The 18,716-nt window shown below is 47.1% G+C and overlaps 1 protein-coding gene across 1 annotated transcript in view; it reads left to right on the forward strand.

The window, feature by feature from the left end:
- Window positions 1-18,716, forward strand: part of SLA2 (Src like adaptor 2) — a 59,358-nt gene that overhangs the window by 30,498 nt on the left and 10,144 nt on the right. The window contains exons 4-5 of the mRNA XM_063960116.1: window positions 2,467-2,553; window positions 18,001-18,104. Coding sequence (XP_063816186.1) covers window positions 2,467-2,553; window positions 18,001-18,104 — 191 coding nt within the window. The remainder of the gene's footprint in view (window positions 1-2,466; window positions 2,554-18,000; window positions 18,105-18,716) is intronic.

Consider the following 18,716-nt stretch of genomic DNA (forward strand, 5'->3'; position numbering starts at 1 on the left):
ATTACAAATAGAAAAGAAGAGGACCGAACTACACTGGATTATGTGAGTATAATTTTTCCAACAGGTACCCCATGGATTCTACATGGAGAAGAGGACCGACCCTCGTGTGAACATAGGTAAGTATGTATGTTTGGAGGTGTGGATGTATGTATTAAACGTTTACTTTCAAGGTGTGTGTCTTCTGTTTTTATTGGGGTATTTTTTTAGTAGTAGTACTACAGGTACCAGCGGGCCCGGTTTTCCACCGCATGCTGGTACTTGTGGTTCTCCAAGTACCAGCTTGCGGGGGAGGCTTGCTGGGACTTGTAGTACTGCTACTAAAAACAATATTCAAATTTTGTCAAAAAGGCTATCAAAAAGGATGAGGGATCCGCCGCCCTTGGATGGGGGGGACAGCCTCGGGCTTCACCCCTGGCCCTTGGGTGGCTGGAGGGGGGGACCCCTTGATTGAAGGGGTCCCCACTCCTCCAGGGTACCCCGGCCAGGGGTGACTAGTTGGGTATGTAATGCCAGGGCCGCAGGGACCAATATAAAAGTGTCCCCCGGCTGTGGCATTATGTATCTGGCTAGTGGAGCCCGGTGCTGGTTTCAGAAATACGGGGGACCCCTACGCTTTTTGTCCCCCGTATTTTTGGAACCAGGACCAGGCGCAGAGCCCGGTGCTGGTTGATTAAATATGGGGGAACCCCGGTCACTTTTTTTCCCTTATTTTTTCAACCAGGACCGGCTCAAAGAGCCCGAGGCTGGTTTTGCTTAGGAGGGGGGACCCCACGCATTTTTTTTTCCAGATTTAAACAATGTTGTTTTTTTTACGAAAGGTGCACAATGAAGCCCAGCATGGATCTCACAGATCCGGCCGAGATTCATTGTGTTAAAGTCGGCAGTGTTTTACAATTCACTCACGTAAAACACTGCAAAAAAATACGAATGACATCGACATCGGTAAATACGAAAATGCAGAATACGACAGCTTAGTAAATTAGTCGTAATAAATTAAAAAAGTTGCAATTTTACACTTTCGATGTCATTTGTGATTGAACTTTAACCTCATTCGGAAAAATACGAATTTTAGTAAATATACCCCTTTGTCTCATCTTAGTCTAGCATTTTGAGTGTGTCCATTTAATTCACTGTTTTATTTAAAATAAATTCTATAATTACATTTCTTATCTTGAGGACTACCACGGCCTATACCTAGTGGAGCGGACTACATTTTGGCTGACAATACAAAAAGATTGCCAGTACTATCAATATAACCCCATGATATATATAAACATATAACTAAATGTGTCTGGGTGAGCTGATTAGATGTGGATCTTTGTTGTGAATACGGTGGCCCATCCCGGGGATTTCGGTATTAGCCAGCCCCTTTGTTTTTTCAATGCTAGGCAGCATTGAGCGTCCTCAGGAGGCTCAGATGCTGTCCAACTCCCCTTGCTTAGCTCCCCCGGCTGTGCACACTGCATAGTGTGATGTGCAGTCAGAGGTCACGCTGCGCAGTCAACTGCCTGCCACCCGGACTGCACAGCCCGCACTGCCCTGAAGGAAGTGGACCCACCCCCTACTGTTCCAGACAATGATGAGTTATGCGGGCTAGTCTGGGTAAGGCAGAGGGGATGGGACATTGCAAATAAACCAATGCTGGGTATCCCGGGATTGATCATTTTTCAATCCCGATTCCCGGGTACTCTCTTGTATATATTTGTGCACCTGAATGTACAAGGACTGAGATGCCCACTGTCATCACAGCATCCGTAGGTGCAGAAATACCGATTGGTGTATCTTTAGACACCACCATCGGTCACACCATTGAAACTTTCTCCCATACACATACTCATAATGTAGAACATCTTAGTCACCATCGAGGAATACCCATTCCTTTTCCAAGACATTTCTGATACCGTGCATCTCAGTCACAACAGCACCTTTGTGTGTACTGTCTGTATAAAGCATATGTCATTATGGAAAATCAATGAGTTAGTGTGCATGATAACCCCCGCTTTACATTGTGGGGAAGAGGCTATTTTATTGAATAGCTCCAGATGTGAAACCCAGAGCTATTCCCCATGTGACAATCCCCGCTCTCAATTGAATACCTCCCATATTGTCTGTCTCCTTTATATTCAGATTTCTTTTATGTGAAGGAGTTTATATGTTTGCTCCGTGTTTGCATGGGCATCCATCCAGTGCTCAGTTATCCTTCCACATAATCCCAAAAATATACTGATCTGTTAATTGGCTACCGACAAAAATGTGTATTTATTATAATATAACTGTAAGCACCAGTAGTGTCAAGGACTTATGCGACTGATTCCATTGAACAGCAACTGGGTAGACTCAATATACAGTAGCTGCCTCATGCTCTTCTAAAGTGTTTTGAGTTGTTATTATTATTATTATTATTATTATTATTATCATCATAGTTATGTTTTCCTACAGTACATTTAAAGTGTTTATATTTTCCAGGGATGGGGACTGGTGGAAAGTTATGTCTGTCACTTCTGGACGAGAATGCTATATGCCGAGAAGTTATATTGTCAAAGTTTACAACAGGTATCTATACATATAATAAAACTGTAAGGATTGTGTCTACATAGAAATTTGTTTTGAGAAATATACTTCTAGGGACTGTTTATAAACTATGGAGACAAAAATATAAAATAAAATTCTGAATTGTTTGCCTGATTGTGAGGCTGATTCAGTTGTTTTACCTCACTAGGGGACGCAAAATGGAGCAATTCAATTGTTACTTCATTTAGACGCCCGGTAAGCCACGGGGATGACATTTCTTCTCGCATCCTCCTGACGTGAGAGCAGTAATGTGCACTAAGTCATCACTTTGGGCGTCCAAATGGGAGTTTGGACACCCAAATCAGGTTTAGCCATTTTATGCACTTCATGCGCGATTTGCATGTCTGCCCAAACAACATTTGAATACTGACAATGGTTTCGGTGTCCAAACAGCCCAAAGCAATTGAATTCCCCCCGTCTGTTCATTCAAACATCATGCAAAAACTAGTGGATGAATTTGGATCACATTTTCACTATTGTATAGCTTAGTGACATAGAAAGAAACTGAGGTACTGTATGTATGGTCTCGATGTGACATCAGGGAGAAGAGCAATAAAGGGATAAACAGACGCATAACACTTGGCGCACTGAAAGTTGGTGTTCTTATCAAGCTTCTGTGGTACTTGACTTTGCCCAAGATATGCAACGGAACCCGACTTACAGTCACTGCTCTGCAAAAGACACTAATTAACCACTTTGATAAAGCTGCCAAATGTCAGCGAAATGTGTAAGTGAGCCAGCCTCTGACCCAGACACCACAAGGCCAGCCCACAGGACGTTTTGCAGTTGCTCCATCCTTGGATATTTCCAGCTTAACATTGTGGACACTTAATAAAGGGAGAACCACCAATCATCTGCACAGGATCAGAAACAGAATTTAGACCCTCACTAGGTGGGATACCCAGCCAATCCACGAGGAAATCGGTAATTATATACCAAAGAGATTGGACACATCTGCATATTACAAAAAGATCCTGTTGATAGTGTGACCGGTCACAAGGACACTAACTTTATCAGGTGTGCCTTCACAAATAACCAATTGGGTTTCAGAGACTGGCAATGAGGCTGTCTTTTTACGTTTTTATCTGAGAATCACTTTTTAATGTGTTTATAGTGTGTTTATTAAATTTATGTGAATTATTTTATGAAATCACCTGTTTTAGATTCATTTTGAGCGCTGATATTTTCTTATTACTAATTAACCACTTGCCTGGCAAGGTCACATCAGATGCGACCACACCAGGCAGGGCTTTCCCAGACATGGTCACATCTGATGCGACTAGTCAGTAATGCTTACTGGGCGGCTGTGGGAAGATAATATTTACACAGCCGCCAATCTCAGAGAGTCCTCCTGGTGCCCCTACACCATCGGATCTGCCCACAATGTGTCCTGATCACTGCTTCCCACATTGATCGGACTGTCCTTGATAATGCCTTTCCCACTCTCACTTGGCGGCTGCAGAGATCTGCAGCCACCAGGGTCATCCAGCGCTGTCTGCTCCCAGTGTGAGCACGCGCCTGACGGCTGCAGAGAGCTGCAGCCGCAGGGGCCATCCATCCCTACATGAGCCCACTGTGATTAGACGCCTGGTGGCTGCAGAGAGCCGCCAGGGTCATCCATCGTTGTCCGCCCCCACTGTGAGAAGCCACAGTGGGGGGCGCACAGCAATGGATGACCCCACCGAGCGTGCACTCACAGTGGGGGCATGTAGGGATGGCTGGCCCCGGCAACATGACACGAGGTCGTGGGGTATGGGAGACTCCCAAAATACCTTTTACTAGCTTGGGAGGAGGGGGGCTGTATAATAAAAATAAACAATAATAATACACACATAAAATAAAAAAATAAACACACATAGGAACACACCGGGACGGGGGTAGCACTAAACAGTGAGGGGGAGCATTGACACTGGGGTGAGGGGGTCTACTACCACTAGTGGGGGGGGGGGGGGAAAAAGCTGTGGATTTTTTGCCACTGGAGGGGCTATTTCTGATAGGTGGTGGTTAGTGATTTTACAAAGAGTGCTTATGGACACAGGGGGAATGGAGGGTGTAAAACCCCACCTAGGTGTATTTTTTTTTTAATGAAATATTTATTTATTTTATTAAAAATACTTTTTAAGCTTTTTTAAACAAAAAAAAAATAGGACAATTTCTGAGCTGTTTTTTCTCCAGAATAATTGTCAGTTAAGTGGTTAAGGCAGCGATTCTAACAGGTTGTGGCGCAGGTAATACTGTGCTTACTACACATACCCCTTACCCCCAACAATTTTCCTTTGCAATTCAAGCACCTGCAGTTTCCTGTAAGCGTCTGTTTCACTATCACGATCAACAAATCCAGGAGGCAAACGCTCAGGGATGCAGTGTAAAACTAAGGACCAGTTGCTTCTCCCATGTGCAGCTTTACATGGCTTGCTCATGAGTTAGTAGCCCCAAGAATCTTTCTGTGTTAATCCCTGAAGCAAAAACTGCAAATATTGTTTACAAAGAAATTCTGTGATCAATGTCTACAACAGGCATTCCCAACCACGGTCCTCAAGGCACACTAACAGTGCAGGTTTTAGTAATATCCAGGCTTCAGCACAGGTGACTTAATTAGTAGCTCAGTTATTTTGATTTAACCATCTGTGCTTCAGCCTGGATATCACTAAAACCAGCACTTTTGGTGTGCCTTGAGGACCGTGGTTGGGAATGCCTGGTCTACAATATAAAATATACATCATAATATTAGATGGCACTACTGTCTTTGTAAGATTGCTTCTGCTGATCAATAACAGACATCCACGCAAGCGAAGCTCCCGGTAAACGCTAATATTTTTTTTTTAAATTTCAATTCAATAATTTTTATTGAAGTTTTCGATTTTGCGTCAACAATTTACACAAAAACAAACTTAAAACTACACACATACACAATGTGCACCTAAACAGCTGTACATGTATAAGGCATATAGTACATCCAACAGATATAATGTCTCATAAATCACACAGTCACAAAGCGTCGGCGTCTGGGATTAACACAACCCAAACATATCACTTCCAATATAAGAATAGGCATAGCAGAATAAACACAGTATATCGAAATACAGCATAGCAAAGCAAGGCCGGCCGCGGGGGTATCCACCTCCAAAAACATCCCAGAATAAAACAAGGAGAGAAATACAAATCTAGTCTTTATTTATCCTTGAAATACTTAGAGTCCATCCACCTGCCCCATACTGTAAACCATTTCCTCTCCATCTTCCTAGCCAGGAACACAAATTTTTCATGTGCAATAGTTTCGTTGAACAGGGATATCCAAGCCTTAGGTGCCGTGGCCTCACCAGCCAGCCACAGCCAGGCAATACAAACCCTAGCCAAGGCACATAAATTAATGACATATCGCCTGCTAGGCGGATCTAAAGCTTCCTCATCCACAATCAGCAGTGTACACAGCGCAGGCGTACATACGGAGGAGGGAATACCTGTATCACCCAAGGTACGTATAACAGCCGTCCAGAACAGAGACACGCCAGGGCACAACCAAAGTAGATGCCAGAAGTCGGCATCCATGGCTCCACACTTAGGGCACCGTGAGCTATGAGATCCCCCAATATGTGCTAACCTCACCGGGGTCATATACACTCTATGAAGAATATATAATTGTATTTGCTGGTATCTAACAGAGGAAGTGGAGATCCGATGGGCTCCCATAGCAGTATTCCATGCATCATCTGATAGCATACCCACATCTGACTCCCACCCACCCCGAAGGGCAGTGAGAGGGTCAGTATGATGCATCTGGAGAATACGACCATATATCCTAGAAACTAGATGTCCCGAGTCCAGCGTCTGCAACATTAATTTGACCAGGGAATCAGCGAGGACTGGAGGGCCATTTGGGAACTGGGCATCCAAAGCGTGTCTCAGCTGAAGGAATCGAAAGAAGAACCCTGAGGGGATATTATGCGCCTGTTGAAGTTGTTGGAACGAGTTAAGGGTCCCATCACTATATAAATGGCCTAAAGAGGACACTCCTCAGTTACCCCAAACCTCTCGGACCTGAAGATGACACAGTTCCGGCAACCCGTAAGCATTATCCAGTGGGGTATCAGGATCAACACCATGACCACGCATCACAGAGTGCACCAATTTCCATATTAGGAGAGATTGCTTAATAAGTGGCAATGTGGATATTTTGACGCTACCGCAAAGAAGTAGCTGTAATGGGGAGCCCCCAGGGTAATCATGGTGCAGCATCAGCGAGTGCAAAGCCAGGGCATCGAGGTCGTTAACCCACTCCCAGATATGCGTCAGTTGCACCGCATAATAATAGAAACGGAAGTTGGGGAGAGCCAAACCCCCCATTTCCCGTGACCTGGTCAGGGTATCCAGTCTCAAACGTGCCCGCTTACTAGCCCACACCAGGGAGGAAAGCAACCCATTTATTTGTTTAAAAATCTTCTGCGGAATATAAACAGGAGATTGCTGCAAAACATAAAGAAGTTTGGGCTGGAAGACCATTTTTACCATATTAACACTCCCCGTGACCGTTAAAGGTAACTTTCCCCATGTCTTCACCCGGCTATGGAGATGCGTTATTTGTGGAGTAATATTTAGAGAGGAAAATTTTTGAGGATCATTAGACACCCAAATGCCCAGATATTTGAAGGAGTCCACCCACCGCAGCGGGAGAGCTACCAACGGGGAGACAGGAACTTCGCCCCGAAGTGGGATAATAAAGGATTTCTCCCAATTAATCAGGAGCCCAGAGTATCGCCCGAACCCAATAATAATTTTCAAAATCCTAGGCATAGACTCAGCATAGCGATCCACAAACATCAGAACGTCATCGGCATACAAGGCCACCCTGTCCTCACGGGCACCCACCTTAAATCCAGAGATCCCCACGTCCGCTCTCAGGAGGCACGCAAGGGGTTCAATGGTCATAGCAAACAGAGTAGGGGACAATGGGCAACCCTGTTGCGTACCTCTAGATAGGGGAAAGGAGTGAGATACGAAACCATTAACCGCCACCCTCGCCGAAGGAGAGGAATACATCAACCGAACATATTTAATAAAGTTTGGGCCTTTACCAAATCTACGCATAACTTCCCACAAATAATCCCACTCCACAGAATCAAAAGCCTTAGCGGCATCCAACGAAACGACTATGGAGGAGGAGGGGTCCGCGCGGGGGATTTGTAGGTGAGTAAACAGACGTCTAAGGTTAATGGGTATCGATTTATTGGGCATAAATCCCGTCTGATCCTGGTGTATAATGTGAGAAATAACTGTATTTAATCTGCCAGCCAACACCTTAGCCAAAATTTTAATATCAGTGGGTAAGAGGGATATAGGGCGATAGGACTCAACTTTCCTAAGATCCTTGTCAGGTTTAGGGAGAACTACAATCACTGCCTCTGCCATAGACGGGGGGAGAGACTCCTGTGCAAAGATCTGGCCATACAACTCAAGTAGGCGCGGGACAAAGAAATCCAGGTGTTGCCTATAGACCTCAGGAGGTATGCCATCCAAGCCTGAGGCTTTGCCACTAGGGGAGGCCTTAACAGCTTCCATAATTTCATCGGAGGAGATAGGCGCCTCCAAAAGGTCACAAGCCTCACTGGATAAGGTGGGGAAACAAACACTGTCTAAATAATCGTTCAGTTGCGACGAGGTGCAATCTAGTTTGGATTCATACAAGCGGCTATAATAGGATACAAATTCAGCCGCCATTTGTGGAGTCTGAGTCAGGGGAACACCGTCAGAGTTCACAATCTCAACCACAACACTAGTAGGTCTATCACCCCGGGCCAAAGAGGCCAGGTACGTCCCCGGCCTATCCCCAGTAGCGTAAAAGGTATGAGATGAGAAAAGGAGTCTATGCTGAGTCTTTTCCATTAGGTAATCTTTCCATTCCCTCTGAGTTGATAACCAGGCTAGCTTAGAACTGTTCAAAGAATCTTGTAAGTATTGTAATTCTGCAGCGACACTCTGAGCCTCCAACTCAGCCTCCCGTCGCCTATAGAAGGACTTCAAACTAGACACCCATTTAATCAAACTCCCCCGCAGAAAGGCCTTAAACATGTCCCATAAATTAGAGATAGCTTGGTCGGCACTATTCAATTCAAAGAACTCCCGCCATGCAGCCACCAGGTCAGAGCCGTCCCCCATGTGAACAAGCCAAAATGGGTTAAATTTCCATACAGCTTGGTCCCTAGAACAGTTAAAGTCTAAACTAAAAGTCAAAGGGGAATGATCTGATATACCCCTAGTCTCATATCTGATACTACCAACCCGGGGAACCATGTCGCTCGAGAGGAGGGCCAGGTCAATCCTGGAGAACGAAGAATGAGAGTGAGAGAAACAGCAGTATTGTTTAAGAGACGGGTGTCTCAATCTCCAAGGATCGACCAGGCCCAACCTCAACACCACATTTGCAAAAGTGGATCTCCCAGGACACGCAGCAGATGAAGATATAGAGAGCCTGTCCTTCGCCATATCTAGCACATTATTGAAATCCCCGAGGCAAATAACAGATATCCCGGGGGATGAGGCCATGAAACCAGCAACCTTCTTAAGAACATCAGGAGAATAGGGAGGGGGCACGTAAACAGCTAGAAGGAGGACAGGGACATAAAATAGTCTACATTTCAAAAACACATATCTCCCCCAGGGATCCGTTTGTATAGATTCCAGCATGAAGGGGACGGTCCGCCTAATAAGGACTGAAACTCCACGGGAGGCAGAATTATGCATGGAGTGTTACGCCCATCCCACCCAGGGTCTTTTCAATGAGAGAATCTTACTCCCCACTAAGTGCGTTTCCATAAGGCAGACAATATCAGCGGCATAATGTTTAATCTGTCGGAGTACCAGGGACCTCTTAACTTTATCATTGAGCCCTCTCACATTCCACGATAACACTTTAAGCCCCGCCATAGTACAGCAAAAGTACAATAAGTGCAACACCCCGCGGCCAGCCAATTCCGCCATGCATAAATTCAGTAACCAGACACCGTTGCTTAAATAGCACAGCAGCAAACCATGTACATTCACAACATACATTTCCACACAAAAAGTAAATACAACTTAAAACCGTCCCCCACCCCCCTCCCTGTATACCACCCCCAACATGCAGCATACTTGGATCCCAAAACTGAGAGCAAAAACCTAAAAATAAAAATAAACAAAACTTCGGAGCACCATTAACTAGTGCAAACACTCCTTAATCGGGGCCAAGAATTTAATGACTCTCGGGAAAAAAATAAGATTTTACTTACCGATAAATCTATTTCTCATAGTCCGTAGTGGATGCTGGGGACTCCGTCAGGACCATGGGGAATAGCGGCTCCGCAGGAGACAGGGCACAAAAGCAAGCTTTTAGGATCACATGGTGTGTACTGGCTCCTCCCCCTATGACCCTCCTCCAAGCCTCAGTTAGGTACTGTGCCCGGACGAGCGTACACAATAAGGAAGGATCTTGAATCCCGGGTAAGACTCATACCAGCCACACCAATCACACCGTACAACTTGTGATTTGAACCCAGTTAACAGTATGATAACAATGAAGTAGCCTCTAAAAAAGATGGCTCACAACAATAATAACCCGATTTTTTTGTAACAATAACTATGTACAAGTAATGCAGACAATCCGCACTTGGGATGGGCGCCCAGCATCCACTACGGACTATGAGAAATAGATTTATCGGTAAGTAAAATCTTATTTTCTCTAACGTCCTAGTGGATGCTGGGGACTCCGTCAGGACCATGGGGATTATACCAAAGCTCCCAAACGGGCGGGAGAGTGCGGATGACTCTGCAGCACCGAATGAGAGAACTCCAGGTCCTCCTCAGCCAGGGTATCAAATTTGTAGAATTTAGCAAACGTGTTTGCCCCTGACCAAGTAGCTGCTCGGCAAAGTTGTAAAGCCGAGACCCCTCGGGCAGCCGCCCAAGATGAGCCCACCTTCCTTGTGGAATGGGCATTTACAGATTTTGGCTGTGGCAGGCCTGCCACAGAATGTGCAAGCTGAATTGTACTACAAATCCAACGAGCAATAGTCTGCTTAGAAGCAGGAGCACCCAGCTTTTTGGGTGCCTACAATATAAACAGCAAGTCAGACTTTCTGACTCCAGCCGTCCTGGAATTATATATATATATATATTTTCAGGGCCCTGACAACGTCTAGCAACTTGGAGTCCTCCAAGTCCCTAGTAGCCGCAGGCACCACAATAGGTTGTTTCAGGTGAAACGCTGACACCACCTTAGGAAGAAACTGGGGACGAGTCCGCAGTTCTGCCCTGTCCCGAATGGAAAATCAAATATGGGCTTTTGTAAGACAAAGCCGCCAATTTTGACAATCGCCTGGCCGAGGCCAGGGCCAACAGCATGGTCACTTTCCATGTGAGATATTTCAAATCCACAGATTTGAGTGGTTCAAACCAATATGATTTGAGGAATCCCAACACTACGTTGAGATCCCACGGTGCCACTGGAGGCACACAAGGGCTGTATATGCAATACTCCCTTGACAAACGTCTGGACTTCAGGAACTGAAGCCAATTCTTTCTGGAAGAAAATCTATAGGGCCGAAACTTGAACCTTAATGGACCCCAATTTGAGGCTCATAGACACTCCTGTTTGCAGGAAGTGCAGAAATCGACCTAGTTGAAATTTTTTCGTGGGGCCTTCCTGGCCTCACCCACGCAACATATTTTTACCACATGTGGTGATAACGTTGTGCGGTCACCTCCTTCCTGGCTTTGACCAGGGTAGGTATGACCTCTTCCGGAATGCCTTTTCCCTTAGGATCCGGCGTTCAAACCGCCATGCCGTCAAACGCAGTCGCGGTAAGTCTTGGAACAGACAAGGTCCCTGCTGGAGCAGGTCCTTTCTTAAAGGCCGATGCCACGGTTCCTCTTGGAACAGACATGGTACTTGCTGAAAGCAAATCCCTTCTTAGCTCCCGAGGCCATTAGTCCTCTGTGAGCATCTCTTGAAGTTCCGGTTACCAAGTCCCTCTTGGCCAATCCGGAGCCACGAGTATAGTTCTTACTCCTCTATTCTTATAATTCTCAATACCTTGGTTATGAGAAGCAGAGGAGGGAACACATACACCGACTGTTACACCCACGGTGTTACCAGGACGTCCACAGCTATCGCCTGAAGGTCTCGTGACCTGGCGCAATACCTGTCCCATTTTTTGTTCGGGCGGGACGCCATCATGTCCACCTTTGGTCTTTCCCAACGGTTCACAATCATGCGGAAAACTTCCCGATGAAGTTCCCACTCTCCCGGGTGGAGGTCGTGCCTGCTGAGGAAGTCTGCTTCACAGTCGTCCACTCCCGGAATGAACACTGCTGACAGTGCTATCACATGATTTTCCGCCTAGCGAAAAATCCTTGCAGTTTTGCCACTGCCCTCCTGCTTCTTGTGCCGCCCTTTCTGTTTACGTGGGCGACTGCCGTGATGTTATCCCACTGGATCAATACCGGCTGACCTTGAAGCAGAGGTCTTGCTAAGCTTAGAGCATTATAAATTTGCTCTTAGCTCCAGTATATTTATGTGGAGAGAATTCTCCAGACTTGATCACACTCCTTGTGTGACTGCTCCCCAGCCTCTCAGGCTGGCCTCCGTGGTCACGAGCATCCAATCCTGAATGCCGAATCTGCGGCCCTCTAGAAGATGAGCACTCTGTAATCACCACAGGAGAGACACCCTTGTCCTTGGATATAGGGTTATCCGCTGATGCATCTGAAGATGCGATCCGGACCATTTGTCCAGCAGATCCCACTGAAGAGTTCTTGCGTGAAATCTGCCGAATGGAAGCGCTTCGTAATAAGCCACCATTTTTACCAGGACTCTTGTGCAATGATGCACTGACACTTTTCCTGGTTTTAGGAGGATCCCGATTAGCTCGGATAACTCCCTGGCTTTCTCCTCTGGGAGACACACCTTTTCCTGGACTGTGTCCAGAATCATCCCTAGGACCAGCAGACGTGTCGTCGGAACAACTGCGGTTTTGGAATATTTAGAATCCACCCGTGCTGTCGTAGAACTACTTGAGATAGTGCTACTCCGACCTCCAACTGTTCTCTGGACCTTGTTCTTATCAGGAGGTCGTCCATTTTCTTTGAAGACGAATCCTCCTTTCGGTCATTACCTTGGTAAGGACCCGGGGTGCCTTGGACAATCCAACGGCATCGTCTTGAAACTGATAGTGACAGTTCTGTACCACGAACCTGAGGTACCCTTGGTGAGAAAAGGCAAATTTTGGGACATGGAGGTAAGCATCCCTGATGTCCCGGGACACCATATAGTCCCCTTGTTCTTTGCTATCACTGCTCTGAGTGACTCCATCTGGATTTGAACCCTTGTAAGTGTTCAAATTTTTCAGATTTAGAATAGGTCTCACCTAGCCTTCAGTACCACCATATAGTGTGGAGTAATACCCCTTTCCTTGTTGTCGGAGGGGTAATTTTATTATCACCTGCTGGGAATACAGCTTGTGAATTGTTTTCAATACTGCCTCCCTGTCGGAGGGAGACATTGGTACAGCAGACTACAGGAACCTGCGAGGGGGGAAACCTCTCGACATTCCAATCTGTACCCCTTGGATACTACTTGTAGGATCCAGGGGTCCTGTACGGTCCCAGCGTCATGCTGAGAACTTGGTAGAAGCGGTGGAGGGCTTCTGCTCCTGGGAATGGGCTGCCTGCTGCAGTCTTCTTCCCTTTCCTCTATCCCTGGGCAGATATGACTCTTATAGGGACGAAAGGACTGAGGCTGAAAAGACGGTGTCTTTTTCTGCAGAGATGTGACTTAGGGTAAAAAACGGTGGATTTTCCAGCAGTTGCCCTGGCCACCAGGTCCCATGGACCGACCCCAAATAACTCCTCCCCTTTATACGGCAATACATCTTTGTGCCGTTTGGAATCTGCATCACCTGACCACTGTCGTGTCCATAAACATCTTCTTGCAGATATGGACATCGCATTTACTCTTGATGCCAGAGTGCAAATATCCCTCTGCGCATCTCGCATATATAGAAATGCATCCTTTAAATGCTCTATAGTCAATAAAATACTGTCCCTGTCAAAGGTATCAATATTTTTAGTCAGGGAATCCGACCAAGCCACCTCAGCTCTGCACATCCAGGCTGAGGCGATCGCTGGTCGCAGTATAACACCAGCATGTGTGTGTATACTTTTTAGGATATTTTTCAGCCTCCTATCAGCTGGCTCCTTAAGTACGGCCCTATCCGTAGATGGTACCGCCACTTGTTCTGATAAGCGTGTGAGCGCCTTATCCACCCTTAGGGGTGTTTCCCACCGCGCCTTAACTTCTGGCGGGAAAAGGTATACCGCCAATAATTTTCTATCGGGGGAAACCCACGCATCATCACACACTTCATTTAATTTATCTGATTCAGGAAAAACTACAGGTAGTTTTTTCACCTCACACATAATACCCTTTTTTGTGGTACTTGGAGTATCAGAAATATGTAACACCTCCTTCATTGCCCTTAACGTGTGGCCCTAAAAGAAAATACGTTTGTTTCTTCACCGTCGACACTGAAATCAGTGTCCGTGTCTGGGTCTGTGTCGACCGACTGAGGTAAATGGGCATTTTACAGCCCCTGACGGTGTTTGAGACGCCTGGACAGATACTAATTTGTTCGCCGGCCCTCTCATGTCGTCAACCGGCTTGCAGCGTGTTGACATTGTCACGTAATTTCCATAAATAAGCCATCCATTCCGGTGTCGACTCCCTAGAGAGTGACATCACCATTACAGGCAATTTGCTCCGCCTCCTCACCAATATTTTCCTCATACATGTCGACACACACGTACCGACATACAGCACACACATAGGGAATGCTCTGATAGAGGACAGGACCCACTAGCCCTTTGGGGAGACAGAGGGAGAGTTTGCCAGCACACACCAAAACGCTATAATTATCCAGGGACAACCTTTATATAAGTGTTCCTCCCTTATAGCATTTTAATATATATACATATCGCCAAATCAGTGCCCCCCCCTCTCTGTTTTAACCCTGTTTCTGTAGTGCAGTGCAGGGGAGAGCATGGGAGCCTTCCCACCAGCCTTTCTGTGAGGGAAAATGGCGCTGTGTGCTGAGGAGAATAGGCCCCGCCCCCTTTTCGGCGGGCTTCTTCTCCGGAGTTTTAGATATCTGGCAGGGGTTAAATACATCCATATAGCCTCAAGGGCTATATGTGATGTATTTTTCGCCATACAGGTATTATACATTGCTGCCCAGGGCGCCCCCCCCCAGCGCCCTGCACCCTCCGTGACCGCTGTGTGAAGTGTGCTGACAACAATGGCGCACAGCTGCAGTGCTGTGCGCTACCTGATGAAGACTGAGAGTCTTCTGCCGCCTGGTTCCGGACCTCTTCATCTTCAGCGTCTGCAAGGGGGGTCGGCGGCGCGGCTCCGGGACGAACCCCAGGGCGAGCCCTGTGTTCCGACTCCCTCTGGAGCTATGTCCAGTAGCCTAAGAATCCAATCCATCCTGCACGCAGGTGAGTTGAAAATCTCTCCCCTAAGTCCCTCGATGCAGTGAGCCTGTTGCCAGCAGGACTCACTGAAAATAAAGAACCTAAAAACTTTTTCTAAGTAACTCTTTAAGAGAGCCACCCAGATTGCACCCTTCTCGGCCGGGCACAAAAACCTAACTGAGGCTTGGAGGAGGGTCATAGGGGGAGGAGCCAGTACACACCATGTGATCCTAAAAGCTTGCTTTTGTGCCCTGTCTCCTGCGGAGCCGCTATTCCCCATGGTCCTGACGGAGTCCCCAGCATCCACTAGGACGTTAGAGAAAAAGGAGGTAGCCCCCAGCCACCAACCACTATCCCCCCGAAAAAATTGAGGGGAGATCTTAGAGATCCACCCCCTAGGTCTATCCAATACCCAAAATGAAACATACACGGATATCAGAGAACCAAACATATCAGGCCAAATATACAACCCCCCCACCCCCCAAAAGGGAGAAGAAAAAGCAAAACAAAAACCAGAAATAAAAAAATCAAAAGCATACCAGAGATATCAGAGCAGACAAGTGAGTAATCATATAACCTGCCTAAACCGCGGGAGCAGAATAGCGGGGATAAAGTGAACAATGACAACAATCAAACATTCCCGCATCCTATCGCCTCGCAGTAAATAGCACATATAAACAAAACAAACAGGATGAGTAACAAGAAAAACAAAAAAACCAGGAGAAAGTCAGCCGGAGATTAACGGATCTGCAAGGGCACACCTCGCCGGGAATCGTCTGTCCAGCCACACCACTGCCTCACGAGGAGTTGTGAAAAACTTTGTTTCCCCATCAGCCACCACCCGCAGCCTAGATAGTAAGAGCATGGCATATGGTAGGTCAAGTTCACGGAGCCTCCTCTTAACAGGTAGGAACTGAGCCCTATCTTTTTGTACATCCACCGCAAAATCCGGAAATACCGATATAGGCGACCCATTCCATTTTAAAGGGCCCTTGGTACGAGCCAGCCTCAAAACTGTGTCCCGGTCATGGAAGTGGAGGAACTTAGCAATAAAGGTGCGGGGTGGAGCCCCCGGAGGCAGCGGGCGCATCGGAACTCTATGGGCCCGTTAAACAGTGAAGTAAGGCGAAAATTCCTTAGATCCAAAGGCATCCCGGAGCCATTTTACGAGAAACTCTTCGGGAGCTGAGCTCTCTTCCTTCTCGGGCAGGCCAATGAAATGGACGTTATTGCGCCGCAGACGCCCCTCCATATCTGTCAGCTTTTTGCACACATCAGTCATCTGAGATTCCAAAGCATCAGTGCGACGACCCAGCGGGCCGACAGAATCTTCAACATTGGATATACGGGTCTCCGCTTCTCCCACTCTCTCTCTCACCCGCTGAAGTTCCTGATGAATAATGGAGAGATCAGACTGCACTTGCCCGATTTTATCAGCCAGACGCGCCTCGCTGGCAGTCACCGCATCCAAAACTCTCTGCAGTGCGGCATCCGGAGGGTCAGAAGAGGCGGATCTAGATGCAGGAGATGGGGGCGATGCCTCAGATCTTGCAGTCTCCCCCCTCCGTTGCTGAGGGCCATGGTCACGAACAAACTTATCCATCGCTCCCGACGCCGCGCCAGTCTGGCACCCCTTCACCATTTTGGACAACACGGTGTCGTTCCCTCCGGTCAGCAGGATATATCAAAGCAAATACAGGCAAAGGGGGGCGCCCACCCCAACATCCCACAGACCGGCCAGCGGGTGCGAGAAAATATATAGATATGTATAGATAGACAGCAGGGCCAAAGTCTCCAGTTATAATGCAAAGTGTCCACCTAATGCATCAGGGATGCAGGGACTGTCACCCCCAAACATAGATGTGGGACGCAGAGGATCAATCCCCCAGCACCAACCTCCAGGTACAGCAGGGAAGCTCGCGCCACCGATAATGAGGGCAGAGACAGCGAGCCAGAGGATTAAACAGGAGGGGGGAAAGGTTATATGCAGCCCAATAGCCACCCAGCCAGCACAGTTGAGGCTCCAAGGGTTACTCCCCCGCACGGTATAGAAAGTGCACCACTTGTACCTGGGTCCCAATGTGGAAGGGGACATACAGCAGCAGGGATACAGAAAATGGCCTCCAAGGCAGGCAGCCAGCAATATGCAGGGTGGCCACACTCCCCTCCAGACTTCACCCACGAGTAGAGGGACAAACAGTGCAGTCCCGCGGGCCGTGTATGTGTGCCCCGGCCGGCTGCAGCGGGCGGCGGCGGACAGCGGGAGCTGCACTTCCGGTGTCCCGGGCAGCGCGAGTCCGCGGCAGACGAGATGATGCAGGGAGCCCCACACAGGACTCCCCCCCCCCAGATACCACAGGAGGCTGACGGGGCGGCAGAGGAGAGCCCGGCGCTCTTGTCGTCCAGGTGCTCTGGCTGGCCGCAGCGGGCGGCGGCGGGGAACAGGAGCCGAACTTCCGGACAAAGCACGAGGCAGCAGTCCCCCACTCCGGCCCAGCACAGATCAGGGCCCACAGGTACACAGGGCTCCCGGACCTCCGGAGACAGCGGCAGGATACTCAAACCCGTTCCAGGGGGGGCAGGGGGTGCTCACACACCGATGGCCCCAGTATTAGACCCAGGGGGGAGTACAGGATATATCTGCAGGATTAAGTGGGTGGAGAGCTGCACGATGCAAGTGCTACTCCATGCCCGTCCAGGCCACGCCCCCGCTAATATTTAATTTTTAAATAAGCTGTTACTTTCATATGCTCACAAAGTACTAGAGACTGTTCTGTGCCTTCAACAGTTAATTATACTTAGTTATAATTCTACATCATACATTTTGTATGGCAACAACATTATAGAGATATACAACAAACATGCTTTTGCCAAGTGACAAACAAAGGAACAGAATAATTCCTAACCACGACTTCCTGATTATTTCAGGTGGCTATATAAAGGTATAAATCGGATGAAAGCAGAAGAGTTGCTTATGATGAACTGCAACCAAACTGGTTCCTTCTTGATTCGAGAAAGTGAAACTAGAAGAGGTACAGTATGGTTAATAAAATGTGTAATTCCCCTCCGGAAAATTCCAATTTACTAGACAAATACTAGAAAATAAAAGTATTCTTTAGCAAATAAACATCCAGACATATATTATGCAAGGCATGTTCCTCATGCAGTCACACTCTCTTTGTATAGCACAAAACCTGGCAAGTAATAGGTGCTACAATCACTAAAAAAAGTAAGTGTAATCATACACACTTACTAATTAAACTATACAGGTGCCAGAAAACAATGCAAAACAGGAAATTGGTGAAAACGATAAATGGCGCTCCTCTAAATGGGTGTTACATATATATCACAAATTCATATGAAAAATAAAAAATATATCTCAACAATATACATTCCTGTAAGCCACTTGTATCCTCAGCATGTAATGAAATCCACCGCACTCTGTTAGGTATTCTTCCTCTTGATTAGTTCCCTCTCAGAATAAACATGGAATAGAGGAAATGCGGACAGAATAGTGCAGCAACGTTTTTTAATATGAGACAAGCACAACGACATAAAACATAAAATCCTCAATAAAATCCAATCCAAATAAAATTGAGACATACAGGTGGCAGAAGAGAAGCCCAATGGGCAAAAAGGTGTGC

Source organism: Pseudophryne corroboree, chromosome 3 (genome assembly GCF_028390025.1).
Source record: "Pseudophryne corroboree isolate aPseCor3 chromosome 3, aPseCor3.hap2, whole genome shotgun sequence".
NCBI lineage: Eukaryota > Metazoa > Chordata > Amphibia > Anura > Myobatrachidae > Pseudophryne > Pseudophryne corroboree.